The sequence below is a fragment of the Theobroma cacao genome, chromosome 3, assembly GCF_000208745.1.
Source record: "Theobroma cacao cultivar B97-61/B2 chromosome 3, Criollo_cocoa_genome_V2, whole genome shotgun sequence".
Lineage (NCBI taxonomy): Eukaryota > Viridiplantae > Streptophyta > Magnoliopsida > Malvales > Malvaceae > Theobroma > Theobroma cacao.
This window is the reverse complement of record NC_030852.1, coordinates 32,008,347-32,027,970: the sequence shown is the minus strand read 5'-3', so window position 1 is coordinate 32,027,970 and position 19,624 is coordinate 32,008,347. Positions and strand designations below refer to the sequence as shown.

Below are 19,624 nucleotides of genomic sequence, written 5' to 3'. Positions count from 1 at the left end.
ATCATTGTTCTAATGTAAGCAAATATTATTGCCATTGTGTGATTAGGATCACAAAGTAATCATAGTCTTAGCTTACATAATTTCACTGGTTTGAAGAATAATCTCTTCAAATTTCAATTAAACTTTATGCCTCTTTTATCATACTTAATTTTGATTGGGACTTCTAACTTTATACTTCTAAATGCTGCTTTAAATTTCCATAGATGAAAAGTGGGGTGCTTTATGATTTGAGTTTGAGAATTAGATAACAAAGCTGTTGGTGGAATTGAATTTGAAGCATTTATAACAAAACGGGTGGACTGCAACGAATGGAATCATCAGTCATATGGTAAAACCTTGACAAAATGGTATCACTTCACCACCTACCTTGAAAAGGCCTTGATGCCTACTGGACAGTTGTAACTTTACACTATCAAACATTGTGGATCTAGCAGTGATCCTGTATTCAGATATGGATTCTTAAGCTTTAGTTCTTTGTTGTCTTCACAGACAACTACTTGTTTCCAATCTTGCTCTCCTGCCGGATATCATTCTGCCAAATGAGTAAAGTCACGAGCAGAGGAAGTTTTAGCAGACATAAACTATAGATTCCCCCCCTTTTTTTTTTCTTTTGAAGATTAGATTTCCCCATTAGTGAAGCTAAATATGAACAAAAGCAGGGGATTCAAGTAAGGGGAGGAAAACATGTTCCATGCTCATTGGATAGCATAGTTGTTAAATGTGGATCATAGAGTTGCTTTCCAATTAACCTTTTTCGTTTTATCAATTTTTGTATGTATCAATCATTCATTCACTGCTGCAGAAGATAAGGGACGGCTTTAATTTAATGAGAGAATTGGTAAAGCAAAGAAAAAAAGTTGCGCAAAAAATCAAAAGGGAGAAAAGTTGATGAGACAGCTTCCTGGTAAGTTTCTTATCGTTTGCAGTATTTTCTCTGAGTATTTTTGTGAAGGTTACAACTTACAAGCGTGAAGAGACTCATATTTCCAAATAGTAACATCGTATGTATTGAAGACTTTGTGTCTGTAAACATGATTTCACCATTGCTCGCTGCGGGTGTTAGAACTTAGGAGACCCGGAGGATAGATAGTCTTCGAATACGTAAAAGAACCTGAATTGATTGGTGAATGGTTAGTTGATGACAGCGAGTTGGAAAAGCACCGGAGAAAAGAGAAGGAAAAAGAAGAACCTTAAAGTGCGGGTTTACTTTGTTTTCATGGTCATTGTTTAGTCAACTGTCATTTTCTATGCAACCTTTCTACTTGCAGACTGCCCATGCACTCTCTTTGAAGAACAAATTAGCAGTTTAATCAGATTCTTTACGGAATTATCAGCAAAACTCTTTCCCCTTGTAGGTTTCCCTTGTCTTTGAGCACCATTATACACACAACATCTCTCCTTTTGAATCAAAGAGCCTTATGGATCAAAGATTGCTCAAGGCAGCAAGATCAGGTGATCTCAATGTAATCAAGCAACTTGCTGATGCTGAAGGCAATATCCTTGGTGGAACAACTCCTCAAGGAAACACTGCTCTTCACATGGTTGCAAGATTCGGGCACGAGAATTTGGTACAAGAGTTAATGAAGCGGCAACCTAACCTTGTCCTCAAGAGTAACCTCAAAGGTGAGACCCCCGTCCATGTTGCAGCCAGGGGTGGACATTGGCGAATTGTTCTGTTATTCAGAGATTCTGCAAGCGGCTCAAACGATGTTTACATTGCAAGAATCAGAGATAATTATGGTAACACGCCCTTACACTGTGCCGTGAGAAATGATCATTATTTGGTCGTGTGGAAATTGGCAGATAAAGACAGAGAATCATTGGAGTTGGTCAATGATGCTGGGGAATCCCCACTGTCTATTGCTATCGATCTGAAGTTAGCAGTTACTGCAGAGGCAATCATAGGCTTAAATCGATCCACTCTTGATTACAGAGGACCCAATGGCCAAACTCCATTGCATTGTGCTGTCATAAGGCGTGATTTACGTAAGGATTTGATTCCCATATTAGAACTTTTCTTAGCAGTCTTGATTATTATATAGGTTTTTTACTTGTTATTCTTCACTGCCCTTTCTCCCTCTTGTAACTTACATTTAAGGCTTTTTCACCTAAATGAAAGTAATTAATACATTTTCTTTCTGTCATCTTTATTTTCTATGCTATGAAATACAGATATCATGCGTAAAATGCACATCAGAAAACCAAAACTCATTAAAATGCAAGATGAAAAGCAGAGGACTCCCCTTCACTATGCTGCAGCCTTGGGTGAATATGAAATAGTCAAGTTGCTGCTAGAATGGGATACTTCGGCTGCATATCAGGGAGATGACAATGAACAAATACCTCTCCATTTGGCGGCAGAAAATGGACAACTAAACTTGTTAAAGATATTGCTGGATCCCTGCCCGGACACCATTGAGTTATTAGATAATGAGCAACAAAACATCCTACACTTTGCGGCCAAAAATGGAAATATTGATGCTGTATCATTTATATTGAAGTTGCCTGAAATGGAAGACTTGGTTAATGCAGCTGATATGAATGGAAATACTCCATTGCATCTTGCAGCAAAGAATTTCCACAGCAGCATTGTATACATTCTAACAAGGAATGCAAAGGTGGACATTAGGGCAATCAATAAATCCCATGAGACTCCTCTAGCTATTGTGCAATCAACTGATGACCGTGGAATGGAACTTCAAAAGGTAAACAAAAATGCTAATCTTATTCATTTTTGTTGGTAAGTTGAGATAATGCTGGAAACCAGATAGCAAGAGTAAATTACAATATTGTCAACATGTTATTTATACTACTGATTTTAGTGCTTGTATTGCAGCACTTGACATTGAAAGCACTTAAGAGCTCTTACGCAAAGCGAGCTATTAATCCCAAAGATGTTGTCGATAATGCACAATTCAGTTATGTTGAAGTTGACAAAGTTGAAAGAGGTGGTAAGAAAAGTAGAGAGATGGCTCAAATAATCTCAGTGATGGCGACACTAATAGCTACATTCACATTTACTGCTGCCTTCACCATTCCTGGAGGTTTTATAAACGATGGTCCAGATGAGGGTATGGCGACTTTGATTAGAAAATCAGCTTTCAAAGCATTTGTCATCACTGATACTATTGCCATGACTTCATCCATGACTGCTGCGGTTATGGTTTTCTGGTCATCTTCTCGTCGCAATAGCGAATCATTCATGGACACACTTCCTTTTGCCATTGGCTTGACATGGATTGCCCTGGTGGCAATGGCACTAGCATTCGTGACTGGCTTGTTCGTTGTGTTGTCCAAGAATCTATGGCTGGGTATAGTGGTTTGTGTGATTGGCTGTGCTGCACCTGCCATTCTTTACATATTTGCGCCTTTGTTCCTTCTTGTGTTTGATCGCCTGTCCTCTACTCGAGCTCGCCGGCGTAATATTGTTGAAGACAATCCATTTTTGTTTGTTTTCAGATTGGCAAAGATGATTTCTTAACGTCCAAATCTGAATTTGTAGTTGGAGGGTAAATGTTTGAAATAAAAAGTTGTAAGACGCTTGTAAATTTAAGAGCTGGTGCGCCTGTAATGGAAGCTTGGAAGTTCAATCAGCCCATTTGAGATACGATCACCATTTGATCTTGTTTAGAGTATGGAATTGATCAAGCAGCCTAGTGAAGGGCCTTTGTCCTGCTCTGAGTCTGGGCCATTTTGGCTATTGGCAGGGAATCCAATGAGCACTGAGCCCAACAGGCCAACACCATAACGAGGCAGTTCCAACTGAAAAAGGCCGACTTGGTTGCAAAAGAGAATGGCAAAAATATATTTGGATCCGGTTAGGATCGGGATTTTGAACCCGACGTGAATCGAACACGCAACCTTCTGATCTGGAGTCAGACGCGCTACCATTGCGCCACGGATCCACTGGCGGTGAATTGTGCTGGCTTATTTTTATAAGCACTTTGATTTACAAAAAAAGGTGGAACCAACCTTTCTTTTCCTGTTTATAGAATCCTTAATTACAGACATTTTTATGTAAAGAACTCACTGCACTGTATTTGAATTTTGATGTTGTATCTTGATATGTAAAAACATGACCAGCTCACTAATATTATCATTCTTCGAATAGACTGTCAGCCTCCAAGTTCATGTTAGTATGGTTTTCCTTGTCCAATTTGTCAACTTTGTCCCAATGCCGCAGCAGTTGGGAATTTCCAACTCAAAACACCAGTTCAGAAAGCCAATGCTTGAGGCGATAGAGGGATAGAGCGGAGCAAATTTGCATTAGTCATACTGGGAGGAGCCATAGGTAGAAGTTGAAATGTATAATTACGGTCAAAGGGACAAACTCTCCTTCAGAAGCTCCTTGGAGACTCAGGAAATAGGTTCTGCACATCGAAAGGCTAAAGAAGGAGGTAGGGAGATGGGAGATTAAATATATTTTCAGGGACAGCAACCAGCTGACAGATAGCCTCGAAAAGCTGGGGTACAACGCCAGGTAGAGCCTTTTAATGTCTTTGAGTAATTTAGTTCTCCCTGTCAAAATATGATGTTATGGTGGGCTTGAGCTGTTGTGATAATGCTTCATATGGAGATGGTTGACTCAATATGGTTGCTGTATGTGGAAGTAAAGGTCTGTGGCTCGGCTAGACATGGCTGCTGATTGTGATTCTATATTGCGTTGTCTTTTGTATAGTTTTTATTAGGAGTCAAATAATCAGGGAACATTGTTGTAAGCAGGCACAGGAGAATTTTGGGTGTTTCCTATGCTCTTACAAGAGCTGTTGTCTGGGTTTTGTTTGCGTTGAATTTCTGGGTTTAGGAAGCTGTCTTGCAGCTGGGAGCTGTTTTTTTGTATAGAAGGTTAGATGATCTCCTTAGAGAGGATTTTGAAATGTTATTCTCGAATTTAAGAATAACAGGGTCAGATCATCTTGTACTTACCAGAGGCGAATAATTGTTCCCTCTAACATGAATATATATTCTGAACTTTCAAACAAAAAAAATACTAAGCAAGTGAAGCTTCACATTTGGGTTTTCAACTACGTTTTTTTTTTTTTCAAATTTGGAACCCCAACTTTGCAGCTTTGCCACTGCTAAAATACTAGTTTTACTTTGGGTTTGAATGTTAACCAAGCATTTATGCAATGTAAAATGAGGAACAAACCGACCAATTTTATACATAAAATTACACACACACACACTCTCACAAATAGACTACTTGTTCAGAAATGAAGGAGGAGGTAAGTTCACAGCTCCTTTAAAAAAGGAGAGTTATTTACTTTTACAGAAGATCTCTCCTTTGCAGACACAAGACAATGGAAAAACAAACTAAATAAATAACTACTCTTAACAGAATCAAGGTCCAGCACTTGGCTGCCTTAAGCCACAAAACCATTAATTAAATCTGTAAGCACTGCGAAATTCATTAGCAGACTTGAGCCTTTTCCTCCTCAACCTCTCTGATATGGCAAAGGCTAGCTCTAATGACTGTGATGCATTCAACCTAGGGTCACAATGTGTGTGATACCGAGAGTTCAAGTCATCAAAGGTCACAGTCTTTGACCCTCCGATGCACTCTGTCACATTTTGCCCTGTCATCTCCAGATGAACTCCTCCAGGATAGCTCCCTTCTTGATCGTGAACATCAAAGAATGCCCTCAACTCAGCCTTAGAACAATGTTAAATAGACACAAAAAAATTCTCATTTAGTCTTCATCATAAGTGCACAATAAAACGGTCCCGAAAAGTATGCTGAAATGTAAGGTCAAGCACTCTTACCCTGATTGCATCAAATCCACGAGTTTTGAGACCACATGGAGCCTTAATTGTGTTTCCATGCATGGGATCGCTTACCCAGGTGACAATAAGCCCAGCCTGGCGCACAGCCCTAATAAGATGTGGAAGCTTTATCCTCATGTTTTCCGCTCCCATTCGGGTGATTATTATCAGTCTTCCAGGTTTGTTCCGAGGGTTCAGAATTTCGCACAATTTTACAAGTTCCTTTGGGTCCATCTTATCACTCACCTACACAACAAATGCAGATATCAGCAACCAAAAAGTACTATTCAAACATAACAGCTAAAACTATGGTCAAGCTTTTTCTCCTTCTAGTCACTCGTTAAAAGAATAAGAGGTACGTTGTACCAACGGATGAAAATGAGTAGTACTTCGGCTTCACCTATGTCAAATCAACTAAGCTTACTCAACAACTTTATAATTCAACATAATGAAATCCTCCACTTGTTCACTCAATTTATGGTTTGATATTTTGACACTAACCACTGTCCAACAAAGGTTTGTAATAGCAGGAGATAAAAGGACACGAAACTTAAACCCTCTAGCCCATTAAGATTATTGTAATTATCACATTCTTACCCAATATAGAATAGAGTTACTATTGCAATACTAATGATAACCAGAGAAAAGAACACAACAAAAAAGCTCTAACTCAGAGTCAAAAGTAAAGGGTAACAAGAACGCGATGATAATCTAAAAAATCCTATAAACAACTGGCAATGCCTTTTAGATTCTAAATATATAAGCATCACGTACCTTTATGCCGAGAGGATTGGATATGCCCCGGAGAAATTCAACATGTGCTCCATCTAATTGCCGAGTCCTCTCACCTACCCAAAGCAAGTGAGCAGAACAGTCATAATACAGGCCAGTCGTTGAATCCTCTCTAGTCAAGGCTTGCTCATATGGTAAGTGAAGGCATTCATGGGATGTCCAAAAGTCAAATGTGTTCATTACAGGGTCATCAACAGTTAACCCAGCCGCAGCCATAAATCCCAAAGCTTCATCAACTCTCTGTGCAAGCTCCATGTACCTAATTATAAATCAAAGTCAGATTCTACAGCATACAACAAGAAACAAAACCTAAATTCGCCTTGCAATGAAAACTGCGATCAATCGCAAACATAGGTGGACTGCTTTTTTGAACAAATTCAGTTATTATTGCAAATGTATGCGGCTCCTATAGCGATGCCAGAGGTGCCTATATATGAAACAAAAAATTAAGAATCCACCTGTCTCCCTGTTCACTATGTTTAACAAAATCGAGATTCCACTCCGAGACTCTTTGCATAGCAGCATAGCCACCGGTAGCAAATGCTCTAAGGAGATTCAATGTACCAACAGATTGAAGATAAGCTCTGATCAACCTTTGAGGGTCGGGAACTCTAGATTTCTCATCGAAAGCATCACCATTTATGTTATCTCCACGATAACTCGGTAACTGAACTCCATCTTTTATCTCAAATGGCTCTGACCTTGGCTTTGCAAATTGCCCTGCCATCCTTCCAACCTGTCATACAATAAAAAAAAAAGTCAGATATTAAACTTTTTCTTAAATGGGTCATAGTGAAAGTTGGGATTTTATCAAATAAACAGACCGCAATGACGGGTATTTGGGCACCAAAAGTGAGGACAATGCCCATCTGCAGAAGCACTCTGAAAGTGTCTCTGATGTTGTTGGCATTGAATTCTTTAAAACTCTCCGCACAGTCCCCGCCCTGTAAAAGGAACGCCTTCCCGACGGCGGCGTTCGCCAGCTTCTCCTCCAGCTTTCTTGCCTCGCCAGCGAAGACAATCGGCGGGAACGACCCGATTGTTTGAAGTACCAACTCGAGCTCGTCCACGTCCGGGTATTCAGGAAGTTGGAGGGCCCGTTTTGACTTCCATGAATCGAGAGACCATTGGTTATAATCGGTAGAGGGAGGCGGAGAGGAGGCGGAGACGGAGGGGATAGTGATGGGGTTGGGTGTTTCGGTGATGTGGAGGGTCGGGATTGGAGGGGAGAGAGGGAACCTGGTGGTGGTACCGAGTAGAGAGCGTCTTGGGGCGGTGAGATTAACGGAGGCTGAGAGTGCGAGCGCCATGTTTTTCAGAGTGTTGGTGAAGTGACGGAGGATGTGTAGGGTATGATAATGAAGGAAGGAGCTGAAAAGTAGACTTGGAAGGGAAGATCCTTTAACGGATTTTGGGATGTGCCTTTGTACCCCTTATATAGACACCTGAACGACAGCGTTTTAGGTGTTCACATGTCTCACTCATTTACTTGTTTATATTTGGGGATTTTGTGGGTTGATGGAATTAGGCAACGAGGGATGGTTTTCCTTGACCTGGGTAAGCGATCCCATGCATGGAAACACATTTACGGCCTTATGTGGTCGCAAAACTCGTGGATTTGATGCAATCAGGGTAAGAACGCTTGAACTTATATGTTAACATACTTTTCCGAACCGTTTCAGTTGTGCATTTATGATGAAGCCTAAATTTGAATCATTGTTTGTCTCTTTGCATAGTTCTAAGGCTGAGTTGAGGGCATTCTTTGATGTCCATGATCAAGAAGGGAGCTATCCTGGAGAAGTTCATCTGGAGATGACAGGGCAAAATGTAACAGAGTGCGTTGGAGGGTCAATGACTGTGGCCTTTGATGACTTGAGCTCTCGGTATCACACGCATTGTGACCCTAGGTTGAATGCATCACAGTCATTAGAGCTAGCCTTTGCCATATCAGAGAGGTTGAGGAGAAGGCTCGAGTCTGCTAATAAATTTCGCGGTGCTTACAGATGTAATTAATGGTTTTATGGCATAAGCCAACTGCTGGACCTTGATCCTGTTAAGAATAGTTATATATTGAGTTTGTTTTTCCTTTTTCTTGTGTCTGGAAAGGAGAGATCTTTTGTAATTATAAATAACTCTCCTTTCGTTACTGAAAAAGTAGTCTGTTTTTATCAACAGAATGCATGGAGTAGCAAGATGAGGAACAGGCCAACTGGCTGTGTTTCTTATTCGTACTCCATGTCGTTGACTTTATTTATTGGGGGGTTCGGATGGGGTGGTTGTAATTGGGGTTGATGGGTGTGTGTTTTGTAAAGTTGAACAGGGCATTATTTCTGGCAGCGTTTTTGCTGGCCAGGTTGCTGTCAACTGTACCCAGGCTGATGCCTCCATAGTCGGGTTACAGTGACTTGTATATTCAGGGGTCTCCCCTGCTCTTGATGTGAAATGAAATTAATTTTTTTTTTATAAAAAAAAGTAGTCTGTTTGGGAGATTGTGTGTGGAATTTTATGTATAAAATTGGTCGGTGTTGTGTTCCTCACTTTACATTGCATAAAAGCTTGGTTACCATTGAAAACCGAAGTAATACTAGCAATTTAGCAGTGGCAATGATACAACGGTGGGGTTACAAACCAAACCAAGTGCGAGGCTTCAATGGCTTGGGACTTATGCATGCCAACTTCTACCTATGGCTCCTTCAGGTAAGACTAATGCAAATTCAAATCCGATTCAGTGAGTTATTTATTATTAAAGCTTAAATAATTTTAGTTTAACTATATATTTATTAATAATATTAATTTATATATAATATTTTTAAAAATATATTATTGATTATCAATTCGGCTGTAAATTCTGAATATTGAACACTGATCAAAATAGTTAGTAAAAACTGATAATATTTATAAAGTATTTGCCTTCGATTAGTTATTTCAATTTACACTAATTAATGTTCACCTCTCATATTACATTATTAATTAATAATGAAAAAAATTAAATTAAATTAAATTAATCGAATTCAACCAATTTCAATCTGTTTTTACTAATTAATGTTCACCTCTAATAATTCTTTTTTCTCAGCCAATCAATTAAATTTGTATTAAAATCACCGGTAAGTGTCAGTGAGCTAGGTCCGCCCATAACGACAGACCGAAAGTTAGGAGTATGTGCATACAAAATGAAGCTACACGTGGTTGTTATCCGTGCCCATTAAATAAGGCTTGGCGGCCTAAAAACAAAGAGCCACAAATAAATAGGGAACCACAGGCAGAAACACAATGCCGCTAACGGGGGCTAACATTAAAGTAACAACTACGGGCAGAAACAACTAATTAAGAAACAAGCATTGACAAAAAATAGCAGCCACACCGCAGGACCACACTGCCGGCCAGAGTAGGAGAATCATCACCAAGTATCAAACATAGAGTTTTTATCAACGCCAAATTTGGCCAAGGACTCTGCAGAAGGCGTTGCCTTCTCCTAGTATGTGCACAAAGGGGACTTCACTAAGAGAGAGTTATACCGCGTCAATTTCATGGAAGATGAGTCATTTATTCCAAGGCTTTTGGTCAACTTTGTTTACCCATGATAGCACCACTTTTGAATTCGACTCGATGGTTAGAGATGACCCTGCAAAGGAAGAAGAAGAAAATAGACATAGAATGTGAAAAATAACCATCAACTCCGTATAATTAAAGTCATGGATGTTAAGTGGACCAAATGAAAAAACACTCCATATCCTGCAAGATCAGGTTTACTTCTTACGGAGTCTTCACCTTCTGACAATCGATAGTGGAGAACTGTCCGCCTAGTGTTGGAGCTCAATGATTCCATCCACCATTCAATATCATCCATCGCATCTTCACCATCACAAGCACGAATTAAAAGTACGCATCCTTATCAGAAATAAAATTTCCTTACTACCCCATCTCTTATTGTTAGAAACAGCATTGTTGCGTGCCAACCACATATGCCAAAGTGTTGAGTTGCACACAATCAACCAGCGCTTTGCGATATCCTTGTAAAAGCATATTCGATCCATGACCGAAGAAAAAAAAAAGGAAGAAACCTTGTTGAGAGAAGATCATGAAACCCCTTACCATTTGATAACAAGCCCCCAAACAAGCCAGTAGCAACTACATTGACAAGAGAATATGGGAACAATTTTCTTCATACTAGACTGCACCAGACACAACGCAATTGCTTAATGCTGAATCAGACCACGCGTGAGCTTAGGAAGCTTTTGGTGGGGATCGAGTCTCGCATTGGTAGCCATAAAAACCATTGCATCGTGAGACGAATTTGACAGTTTCCAAATAAAGTGAAACCAGACTTTGCGCTCACTATGATCTATGCTCTAACGAAGAGCAGAAAGTCTTCACCAAGAATGCCCCTTTGGGGCTACGTTTCCAAATAAGCTTATTGCCCTTGCTAGGAACAAGAACCACACAAGATAGCTTAAGAAGGATTTCTTTATAAGCCTCGTTTCCCATGAATACATATTACGTCTAAAAGATATAGACCAAGTGCCATTACCCCAGGCATCAAGAACCTGCATTTCCTTTCCCTCGACCAAAGAAAATAAATGGGGATATTTAGAACAGCGGTACATCATCAAAAAGCCATTTATTGAGTCAAAAATAAATTAAAACACCATTATCGAATCAACTCTTCGGTATACAACGAAAAAAAATGGGGAAAAAATATGAACTACTTGTGACTCAAATGATGGGTCACAATTCACAACAAGGTTGGACACTTTGCATCAAGGAAATCTCTTAGAGTCTGAGCAGCTTTCCGACCACCCATTAGTTCAGCTAGCTTCTCCATAGGAAGAAGTGCAAGTTCGGCCAAGCTCTTACATCCATCCATTATAGCCCTGTAGTTAGAATCTGTCACTCCTGGAAGTCGTCTCAGAAACTCAACAGCAGATGTATTGTAGTTCTCAGCTCTGTAATAGGGGAAAATAGTCAGCAAAATTCTTACCCTGAAAGATATATCAAAGCCAAAAGAAAATGACCGCACAGCTTACCTAACATCATTTTCTATGAAACCCTCTTCGGAGGGTACACCCACTCTCATTGCCTTTGCCTCATCAGGTTCATCCTGATTTGCCTTAAGAGAAGCAAATATTTCAGCAGTTGCATGCAAGCTGCGAGACCAGAGGATTCGTAGGCGGGGAAAATGCAGAACAAGTAATGACAGTTTGGATATGATATTATTTGGTGTTACATCATCCCCAATGTCACTTGCAGACTGCATAAACACGTCAAATAAACATTAAAGGCTAATCTGCTGGCGTTCTTTTCATCATATTCCACCATCACAGAAGATTTAATTGAGGTTACCTGAAATGAAAAGCTTTTGTCTTGTGAAAACTCAATTAGAAGAACTGGTATTCGATAATAACGAACCATAGTCTCCACTTGGTGGTAAAGGCGGCCTGATGTGAAACTCATAAAAAGATCTTGAATGCTTTTCCTCTCAACACAAATAAGTGGTGAGAGAACATAATCTCCAACTTCTAAGGTAACTGGGATTATGCGCATGCCCTTCTGATGGAGCACATTTGGAAGACTACTCATGAACTCCCTCATGTCCACTACAACCTGCAGACAAGGCAAATAAGAAATGAAACATATTTTCCAGCAAGCAAACAAGGGACAATGCTAAGAAGAGAAACAATATCACCCACCTGCTTTTCTTTCTCAGCTTCCTTTCTTCCACCTGCCTTTCTAGTGATTGAGTTCTGGGAACTTGAACCTTGTAGGTCTGAGGAAGAATTAGAACCAAGGCAGAACCCATCCTGAATAAAATAGGGTATGCATAAAGAAGGCAAAGACACGAGTAATCAATACTTTTTTTAAAAAAATAAACAACAATATTCCTTCAGATTATATGCTAAATACTTCAGTCTATTATCCAATAATTTTTACACATAGCATCATGAAGTTTATCAATCATTAATTACCCAAAAGGAATAAATTTCATAGTAGCCCCCTCTTCTGGTGCCAGAGAACTACAGAATATTATACCTGATCAACAGGAATCATCATCATTGATTTCTGCCGGATCAAGGATTCAAATGCTCCATTTTCTCTACGAATACTTGCTTCAAACTTTTGGACTTCAGTAGAAGCTTCATAGAAAAGAAAATAGACCTTCAACCTTTTTCCAGGATTCTCTGCTTTGTAGACTTCAATTTCCCTAACAAAAGTCGTATCTGGATGGTAAACAATAATTACAGAGGGCTTCAACACATCTAGTATAGGCTGATCTCTCTCCAGAGCATGAAAGTGGACAGGTGGTAATTGCTTAGAGTTGTCAGTTTTCGTATCATCAATCCTGTCAATATGCTTCCTAAAAAGCCCATTGCCAATAGTAGGGTTAATTTCATTTCTATGACCTTCATTTTCTGAAACAGAAATTTCAGGTCTATCATCTGTTGCTGCCTCAGTGCTATGAGAGCCATCTTTATTCCTAGAACACCGTGTATTTGCAGGGCCTTTTTTAATCCTTCCTCTTCCCCTTCCTTTCCCATGTCCTCGGCTGCCAACATGAGGTTCAGGATCATCTGCAGCATCATTTTCCATTTTAGTCTGGTTTCTTCTTAATTCTGATGCCGCTGCTAACAATGCTTCATGTTCCTGCTTGCATGCACTGCTAGGTTCTGCATTTTGGGCAGACGTAACAGGAACAATACCATCAAGAATCCCATAACCTTTAGGTGTTTTAGGTTTTTTAGGTTTTTTCTTGTGAGATGTTTGCACACTACGGAGTTCTACTTTGCTTAAGAGGTATTTCTCCCATTCATCCCTCATGACCTTAAAAAGAAAATATGCAGTGTCAATTTTAACTACGCAAATGAAAACCTTAATAACTAAAACAGCACTAATATAACATATAAATAGAGGTTTATTGCATTTACTAAAAAGAAAACAAAACCTTTTGTGGGCTGTTAGTAATGCAATCTTCAAGTTGCATGCACGAGCACTCATCTTTGCACGCCACTAAAACAATTCCATTATTGTCCTCTCCGACATCCAAAAGAAGTTCTTCTGATGATGCTTGCTTTTGTCTTTCCTCTTCTATCTCCTCAAGAACCTCCTGTAATAAAATATTTAAGTTATAGAAGAGAACAACAGCAAACAGAAGACCATCATAAGTAAGTTAACTGCAAGCAGAAATATCATCACAAAATTGAAGCGCCTGGAGAGAGTATAAGACCAGAAGTGAACACAGCAAACAGACAGCACAGACGATGGAACTCACTTACTCACACGTAACACCTTCCACTTTGGAGGCTCTTCCAAAACTTCTTCGAGAACAACTCCATTACTTGTACCTGTTGATGAAGTACCAGCAATTGCTACATGCACAAGTAAACGACAGAAGGTTACGGCATATAAATGCAACTCTTGTTTTGGGCATGACATTGTGTAGAAATTCACAATAAAACCCAAATTACACAAACAGCAGAATGAATACACTCACCTCCTTCGTTAATACTACCATCCTCCTTCAATTTTCTCTTTTTGCCAGACACGTTCTTACTAGGCTTATTAATTTTGGTTCCATCTGACCTTGAAAAACAATAAACTCGCTTCCTTGCATAGTCAAATATCTTATAACTGGACTCTGCAAATATCCAAACAGACCGAAAACTCTCTGACACTCTAAGCGTATCCAAATACTTCAAATAACTCACCGCATCATACCTACCATGAAATAAATAATATAAAAAACCAATTTCCAAATTCATAGTAAAACTCACAACTAAAATGCATTACAAACCATAATTAACTTAAATTTTGAAATAGAAAGAAAAGGGTTTCTTTCTTTAGTACCTAACAAGATAGTCCAACAACTTCCTCAAAGTCTTCAAATCCGAAACGAGCTGCTTCGTCTTCTTCCCCAAAGTATGCCAAATGGGATCCAATTGTCTCCTCACAATCTCATCAAATGACTTAAACAACCCATTCTCCAACGTCAGGTCCTCCACATCAACCTTATTAGTCTTCCTCATTTCCTTCAAACAAGCATCCATGACTTCCACAATCGCCTTTTGAATCCCCACCATGTATTTACTCATCGGCACCCTTATATCCACCACTTCAGGCGGATCCCTCTCCAATTCCTCCGATACATTCACTTGAAACCTCGGCCAAAGATGAAGCTTTTTAATGAACAAACTCTTCATTATCCTCTCCGTTTTCGCGAACCCAGAAACCATAGAGTGAGGCTTGTCTGAAAACGCGTAAACAGAAGCATTTTTATTGAATGTTTTGATGATTCTCACAATGAAAGATTCAGTTGAGCTTTCGGAGAGCGAATGGGTGTTGAGGAAAATGACACCGGAAATTAAGGAAGTTTGGGCCTTTTGGGTTAAGAGGTCGACGATGAGGATACGAGGGGAGAGGAGGAGGACTCGATTGGAGGAGTAGAGCGAGAGGCGGTTGGAGGAAGGTAGGTCGGCGGTAATTTCTGAGAGCGGGAGGTTGGGGGAGAGGGAAAGGAGGAGGGATTTGAGGGAGGAGGAGAATTGAGGGGAGTGGAGGAGGAGGAGGGAGCCGTTCGATTGGGAGTGGAAAGAGAGGAAAGAAGAGAGTAGTTTAGGGAGGGAAAGGCCGGAAGAAAGGATTACAAGGCCGCCGTTTGGGTCTTGGAGGAGGTCGGAGACTATTTGTTCGTGGAATTTCAAGACCATTTTAGCGCTAGGGTTTGGCGGGAAGAAGAAGGGCGGGGACGTTGGGGCGGAAGACGGGGGAGAGGAGGAGGATGGATTTAAACACCAACCTAGCAAGAACTGTTCCTAGTCAACGGTATGAATGAAACGCTGTCGTTTTGAGCTAATTTGGCACTTGGCACTTGGCACTTGGCGCTTATCACTGGTTCCAGCTTTTCCTAGTTTTGAGGGTAAGATCATCAGCTAAGAAGAAGAGAACTCTACAAAACCCAAATTGGCATTGCAATCGCCACTGACGATTGCTATTAAAAAATTCTTTAGAACTGCTCAGTATATTTTGTATGTTGCCATAAGCCCATAACCATAACCATAACCCAGCATTCACTTTGTGAAAAGAAGGGAGAGTTGCTTCAAAGAAGACAATCCAATCTTATTTTTTTTTATTATTTGTTGATACACAATTAACCTGTTGAACTTCATCATAGAGTGACTTTATTTTGCAAATTACAAACACTTTTCTCGAACTTATCAAGAAAAGACCTGAGAACAACAAAATGACCCAAGGACTTTTGTGTTCTGCTTCGAAAGAAACAGAAGGGAAAATGAGTACAAAAAGATAAGCAAGTATGAACAAAATTGAAGAATACTATAGTGTACATTACAAGAAAATATATAATATCAGTTCAGTCTGATTTCACATTTGTATTAAGATCACCGAGACTCCTCTTCATTCTTCGCATAACCAAGGGAACAGGCTTTTGTAAGACAGAGACGTTGATGTTGCTCCAAACATCTGATTTGGTTGGGAGTTGCGTGATTTTCTCTGCAATCTCCATGTCTTCTGGAAGAACAGAACCGAATACAGTGTATGAGTTTTTCCATTCCTCGTGGTTCGCTAGGCTTATAAAGAACTCTGGCCCAGAGCCAATCCAGGCAACCGATCCCCTTCTTATGGTAGGGCGAGCCTCTGTTGGAATCTTTTTGAATGGGGTTCCTTGGGCTTCAAGAGTTCCTTGAATCAGGGCAAATGGGGGACCAAAAGGAGCCTGTAAATTTGTGAGAGAAATTTGGTATTAGAAATATAAAATCTTCAAATAGCTTGAAGCATATTGGCTAAGAATAAACATGCATGGACCATCTCTACGTCTTTTCCTACTGTAATGATTGATTTGTTAGAAATAATTTTTCCTTAAAAGTAGTATTGAAAGAATTTCTCCAGCAAGAAAAAAAGATAAAATCCAATTAATAAGGTTGGAAGGAGAAAAAGAAAAAAACTACGAGTTTAAGAATGATCTTCTCCTCCAGGAAAAGAAAGTAAATAGCAGGGAAGTGATGGATTTTGAGATGTGTTTGTATCATCATTTGAATTGCTACAAAATTGGTAAGAACAAGAGTAATAAGAGAAAGGTAAAACTGAAGATCTATTTGGATCCCTCAAGCCCGTCAGCCCCACACATCCCCCTTCCTAAGTTAGGATTCAATACCTAGTTCAGTGAGGTAGCCAATCTATCTTTAATCTCTACATGAAAAGTTGCTGACTCCAAGTTAAACCAAAGCACAAATTCTGTAACAGAGTTCAGGGGCCAAAATAGACAAAAAGGAAGAAAAAGAAAAAGAAACAAGAACACTTCATCTTATAACAACAGCAGCCCCAAAAGAAGCATGTAGATGCTCTTAAATTTCCTTACATCTTTTATGTGATTTCCTTCTGAATCCCAATATTTTCCCCGGCTTTCAGCACGATCTATTTGGCAACCCGCGCAATGCCGCAATGTTAACAACTCAAGAATGTAGGCCACAGAATATGGAGCACAGTCGGGAAAAAGCTGCATCAAACAACGAATAATTGGTGAGTGCAATAATCTATTACTTTTCCTGAAATTCCTAAATGTATTTTTTTTATCACCTATGCTGAACTCCAAATCTTTTATGGAGAAGTTCTTATTGAGTTGGTGAATTCGCAACAAGGATCACCTTCATTAACCACAAAAAATAAAGAAACAGGGAAAAAAATTCTAAATGGCACATGCCAATCACATTAACAAGTAACAATCCTAAGATCATAAATATTCATCTTTCTTTTTAGTTGCTTCGAACTGTAACTCGCAGCAAAAGCAGAAGGGGCTAAAAAGGGTGAAGCAATATAAAAGATAATAGCTTCTGAATGAGTTGTAACTAACAGTTCCATACTCTATGATACTCATGCAAAGTACCTACAATGTCAAAAACAGTAGAAGCATAGCATCCTAGAACAAAAAGTACTCACTTTTATATGAAGAGTACCATATTTAGTTTCCATCTCAACAATGCCCTGAACAGAGAAGACACAAGAATGAAGTCACTGCTGGATAAGTGTTACTCACATGAATCATGATAAATAGATGAGATTTCAACAATACAAAGTTTAAGGAAGACCTATGCTTATAAAAAAAATCAACAGAAAAAAAAAAAAGTACTCAACAATTATCAGTATGTAGCCAGTATCATAAAGATGGAAAAAGAAAATATAAGAACTTTCATCAAGCTTTTGTTGTATACCTCTCCTTTCCCGAAGATCAGCCCAGAAGTCCAACTAACAGTTTCACCTGCCTCTTGCCGATCAGGGGCCAAAGTGTCCTTTTGTTTCTTCAACCAACACTGGAAGAACAAAATGATAAATATAAACTATAGCTCTTGCCATTCAAAATTTAAAATAACATTCACTTTACTTTATGCACCAAAAGCAGATAGATCATTAAACCACCTTTAGCACCACCAATTAAGCCACAATAGAATGAGACTAAGCATGCAAATAAAACACTCCAATCTTCATTTTAAAATGCACTTGGTAATTTGAGATTGAACAGCAATAGCAGTATCTTTTGACTTTGATCATTCACAATAAACTTCTTCAGAAATGAACCACATAAACCGAGATTATTGAGCAAAAACAAAAGCTTTCTGAATAACCACCCCTTAATTATATATCTTTAAATGACATTATAATGTTTATCCAAAGATCTTTTATTCATTCTCCACTGAGGCTCTGACCACATTAAACAATAGACCAAGTAAATCAGCAGCAACACTTTAATAGTCAGACAACAAATGGAAGAGAAAGTAAATTCTCAATCACGCTAATGCATTCACCACGTCAAGTCAAACAACCCCGACCAAAAACATCAAGTAAAGTGAATCAACTAAGAACATCTAACAATCCAATTCAGCATTTCAGACTCGCCTACAAAAACCGTTAAAAATCCACCAAAAATGAAAAAGGCAAAAAGCTCACCTCCCCAAATCTCGACCCACAAGCCTCCTTGTTCCCACAGAAAACCCAAGTATCACACAAGCAGGGCCCATCATTGCCGCTACACATGGTCTTACAAGCCTGACAACATTCTACAGAGGAATTAAACTTAAACTCAGACCCCCACTTCACAGCTGGACCCCACAGCTCCAAATTCTCAATACCTCTGCAACACTCACCCTTCCTTTCCCCCAAATCACCACTCGCCATCGCTTCCAGATACTGAAAGCTGGAATTTTGAGAATTTACATTGGGGTTCAAGAGTGTAGAAACGACCGCATAGACAAAAACACAGGAGAACAGAGCCACCAATAGGAGGACAAGAGAGGCGAAACGGGAGTTTTCTGGGTCGTTTGGCCTACGACCCATTTGAGATTAAGGGGTGAAGAGAAAAACCCAGGAAGGAATTCGGAAGCTTTGGATCGTGAAATGAGATAGAGATTTTGGATTTGGGGAGGGTGTTCACTGTGAAAACAGGGGAGAATCTTGAGGAGTAGTATTCATGAAGGATTATTATCGTTAATATTTAATTAAATTTCATTAAAGGAGAAAAAGAAAGAGAAGGTTGGTGAGTCAACTTTCTTTGTTGGCTAGTAACTATTTACCCGGAACATGAATTGGGCAAATTTTGGCTCGCTTCGATTCATCTTTCCTTTTCTTATTTTTCCTTGTCAAGTTGATGAGACAAGGAAGACACTTTGAATGTGAGAGTGAAACCTCAAAAAACGGTCCGTCTTTGAATGGCAAGACATTTTGAATCTTCTTCTAGCTTATGGAACTTAAACTATAGTTTTGTCAAAATTTTCATACATGTTCTTCAATCCTATGGACTTCACCCTTCCTTTTTGTTTTTCTCCACAAAATGATTTCTTTTTGTTTAAGAGAAAGTTATCAAGCTGATTTTGACAATCAAAAATGCCACTATCGATCAACTATTTGAGCAAATGAGGTTTAAATGGAATTCAAGAAAACGGTAAAAGTGATTTCAATGCGAGTCTTTAAATAGATGCTATATTTAAGATTTATTTCGCTCTAACAACTTGATATGTAAAAGATAAATAATACGAATAACCTTAGAGATATAATGAAGCCAACGTTTAAT

General features: G+C 39.2%; 5 protein-coding genes and 1 non-coding gene across 6 annotated transcripts; 2 read left to right on the top strand and 4 right to left on the bottom strand.

Moving 5' to 3' along the window:
* LOC18606150 (protein ACCELERATED CELL DEATH 6) lies at positions 991 to 3,607 on the top strand. Its single transcript, XM_018116815.1, has 3 exons — positions 991 to 1,986; positions 2,173 to 2,705; positions 2,837 to 3,607. The coding sequence occupies exons 1-3, from the start codon at positions 1,419 to 1,421 to the stop codon at positions 3,479 to 3,481; spliced, it is 1,746 nt and encodes a 581-aa protein (XP_017972304.1). The 5' UTR covers positions 991 to 1,418; the 3' UTR covers positions 3,482 to 3,607.
* Positions 3,834 to 3,905, bottom strand: TRNAW-CCA. The gene has a single exon. It is a non-coding gene; the product is annotated as a tRNA-Trp (tRNA).
* LOC18606149 (phospho-2-dehydro-3-deoxyheptonate aldolase 2, chloroplastic) lies at positions 5,138 to 7,971 on the bottom strand. Its single transcript, XM_007039604.2, has 5 exons — positions 7,380 to 7,971; positions 7,014 to 7,291; positions 6,538 to 6,814; positions 5,764 to 6,009; positions 5,138 to 5,652 (listed from the first exon to the last, which is right to left on the bottom strand). Exons 1-5 carry the CDS (start codon positions 7,863 to 7,865, stop codon positions 5,380 to 5,382), a joined length of 1,560 nt encoding a protein of 519 aa, XP_007039666.1. The 5' UTR covers positions 7,866 to 7,971; the 3' UTR covers positions 5,138 to 5,379.
* LOC18606147 (phospho-2-dehydro-3-deoxyheptonate aldolase 1, chloroplastic) lies at positions 8,102 to 8,942 on the top strand. The gene is made up of 2 exons (XM_007039601.2): positions 8,102 to 8,187; positions 8,299 to 8,942. Exons 1-2 carry the CDS (start codon positions 8,125 to 8,127, stop codon positions 8,566 to 8,568), a joined length of 333 nt encoding a protein of 110 aa, XP_007039663.1. The 5' UTR covers positions 8,102 to 8,124; the 3' UTR covers positions 8,569 to 8,942.
* LOC18606146 (DNA repair endonuclease UVH1) lies at positions 11,159 to 15,432 on the bottom strand. The gene is made up of 9 exons (XM_018117922.1): positions 14,395 to 15,432; positions 14,042 to 14,265; positions 13,828 to 13,916; positions 13,493 to 13,654; positions 12,583 to 13,371; positions 12,243 to 12,353; positions 11,896 to 12,156; positions 11,580 to 11,803; positions 11,159 to 11,498 (listed from the first exon to the last, which is right to left on the bottom strand). Exons 1-9 carry the CDS (start codon positions 15,252 to 15,254, stop codon positions 11,288 to 11,290), a joined length of 2,931 nt encoding a protein of 976 aa, XP_017973411.1. The 5' UTR covers positions 15,255 to 15,432; the 3' UTR covers positions 11,159 to 11,287.
* LOC18606145 lies at positions 15,643 to 19,035 on the bottom strand. Its single transcript, XM_007039598.2, has 5 exons — positions 18,505 to 19,035; positions 17,772 to 17,870; positions 17,500 to 17,544; positions 16,922 to 17,059; positions 15,643 to 16,279 (listed from the first exon to the last, which is right to left on the bottom strand). The coding sequence occupies exons 1-5, from the start codon at positions 18,889 to 18,891 to the stop codon at positions 15,917 to 15,919; spliced, it is 1,032 nt and encodes a 343-aa protein (XP_007039660.2). The 5' UTR covers positions 18,892 to 19,035; the 3' UTR covers positions 15,643 to 15,916.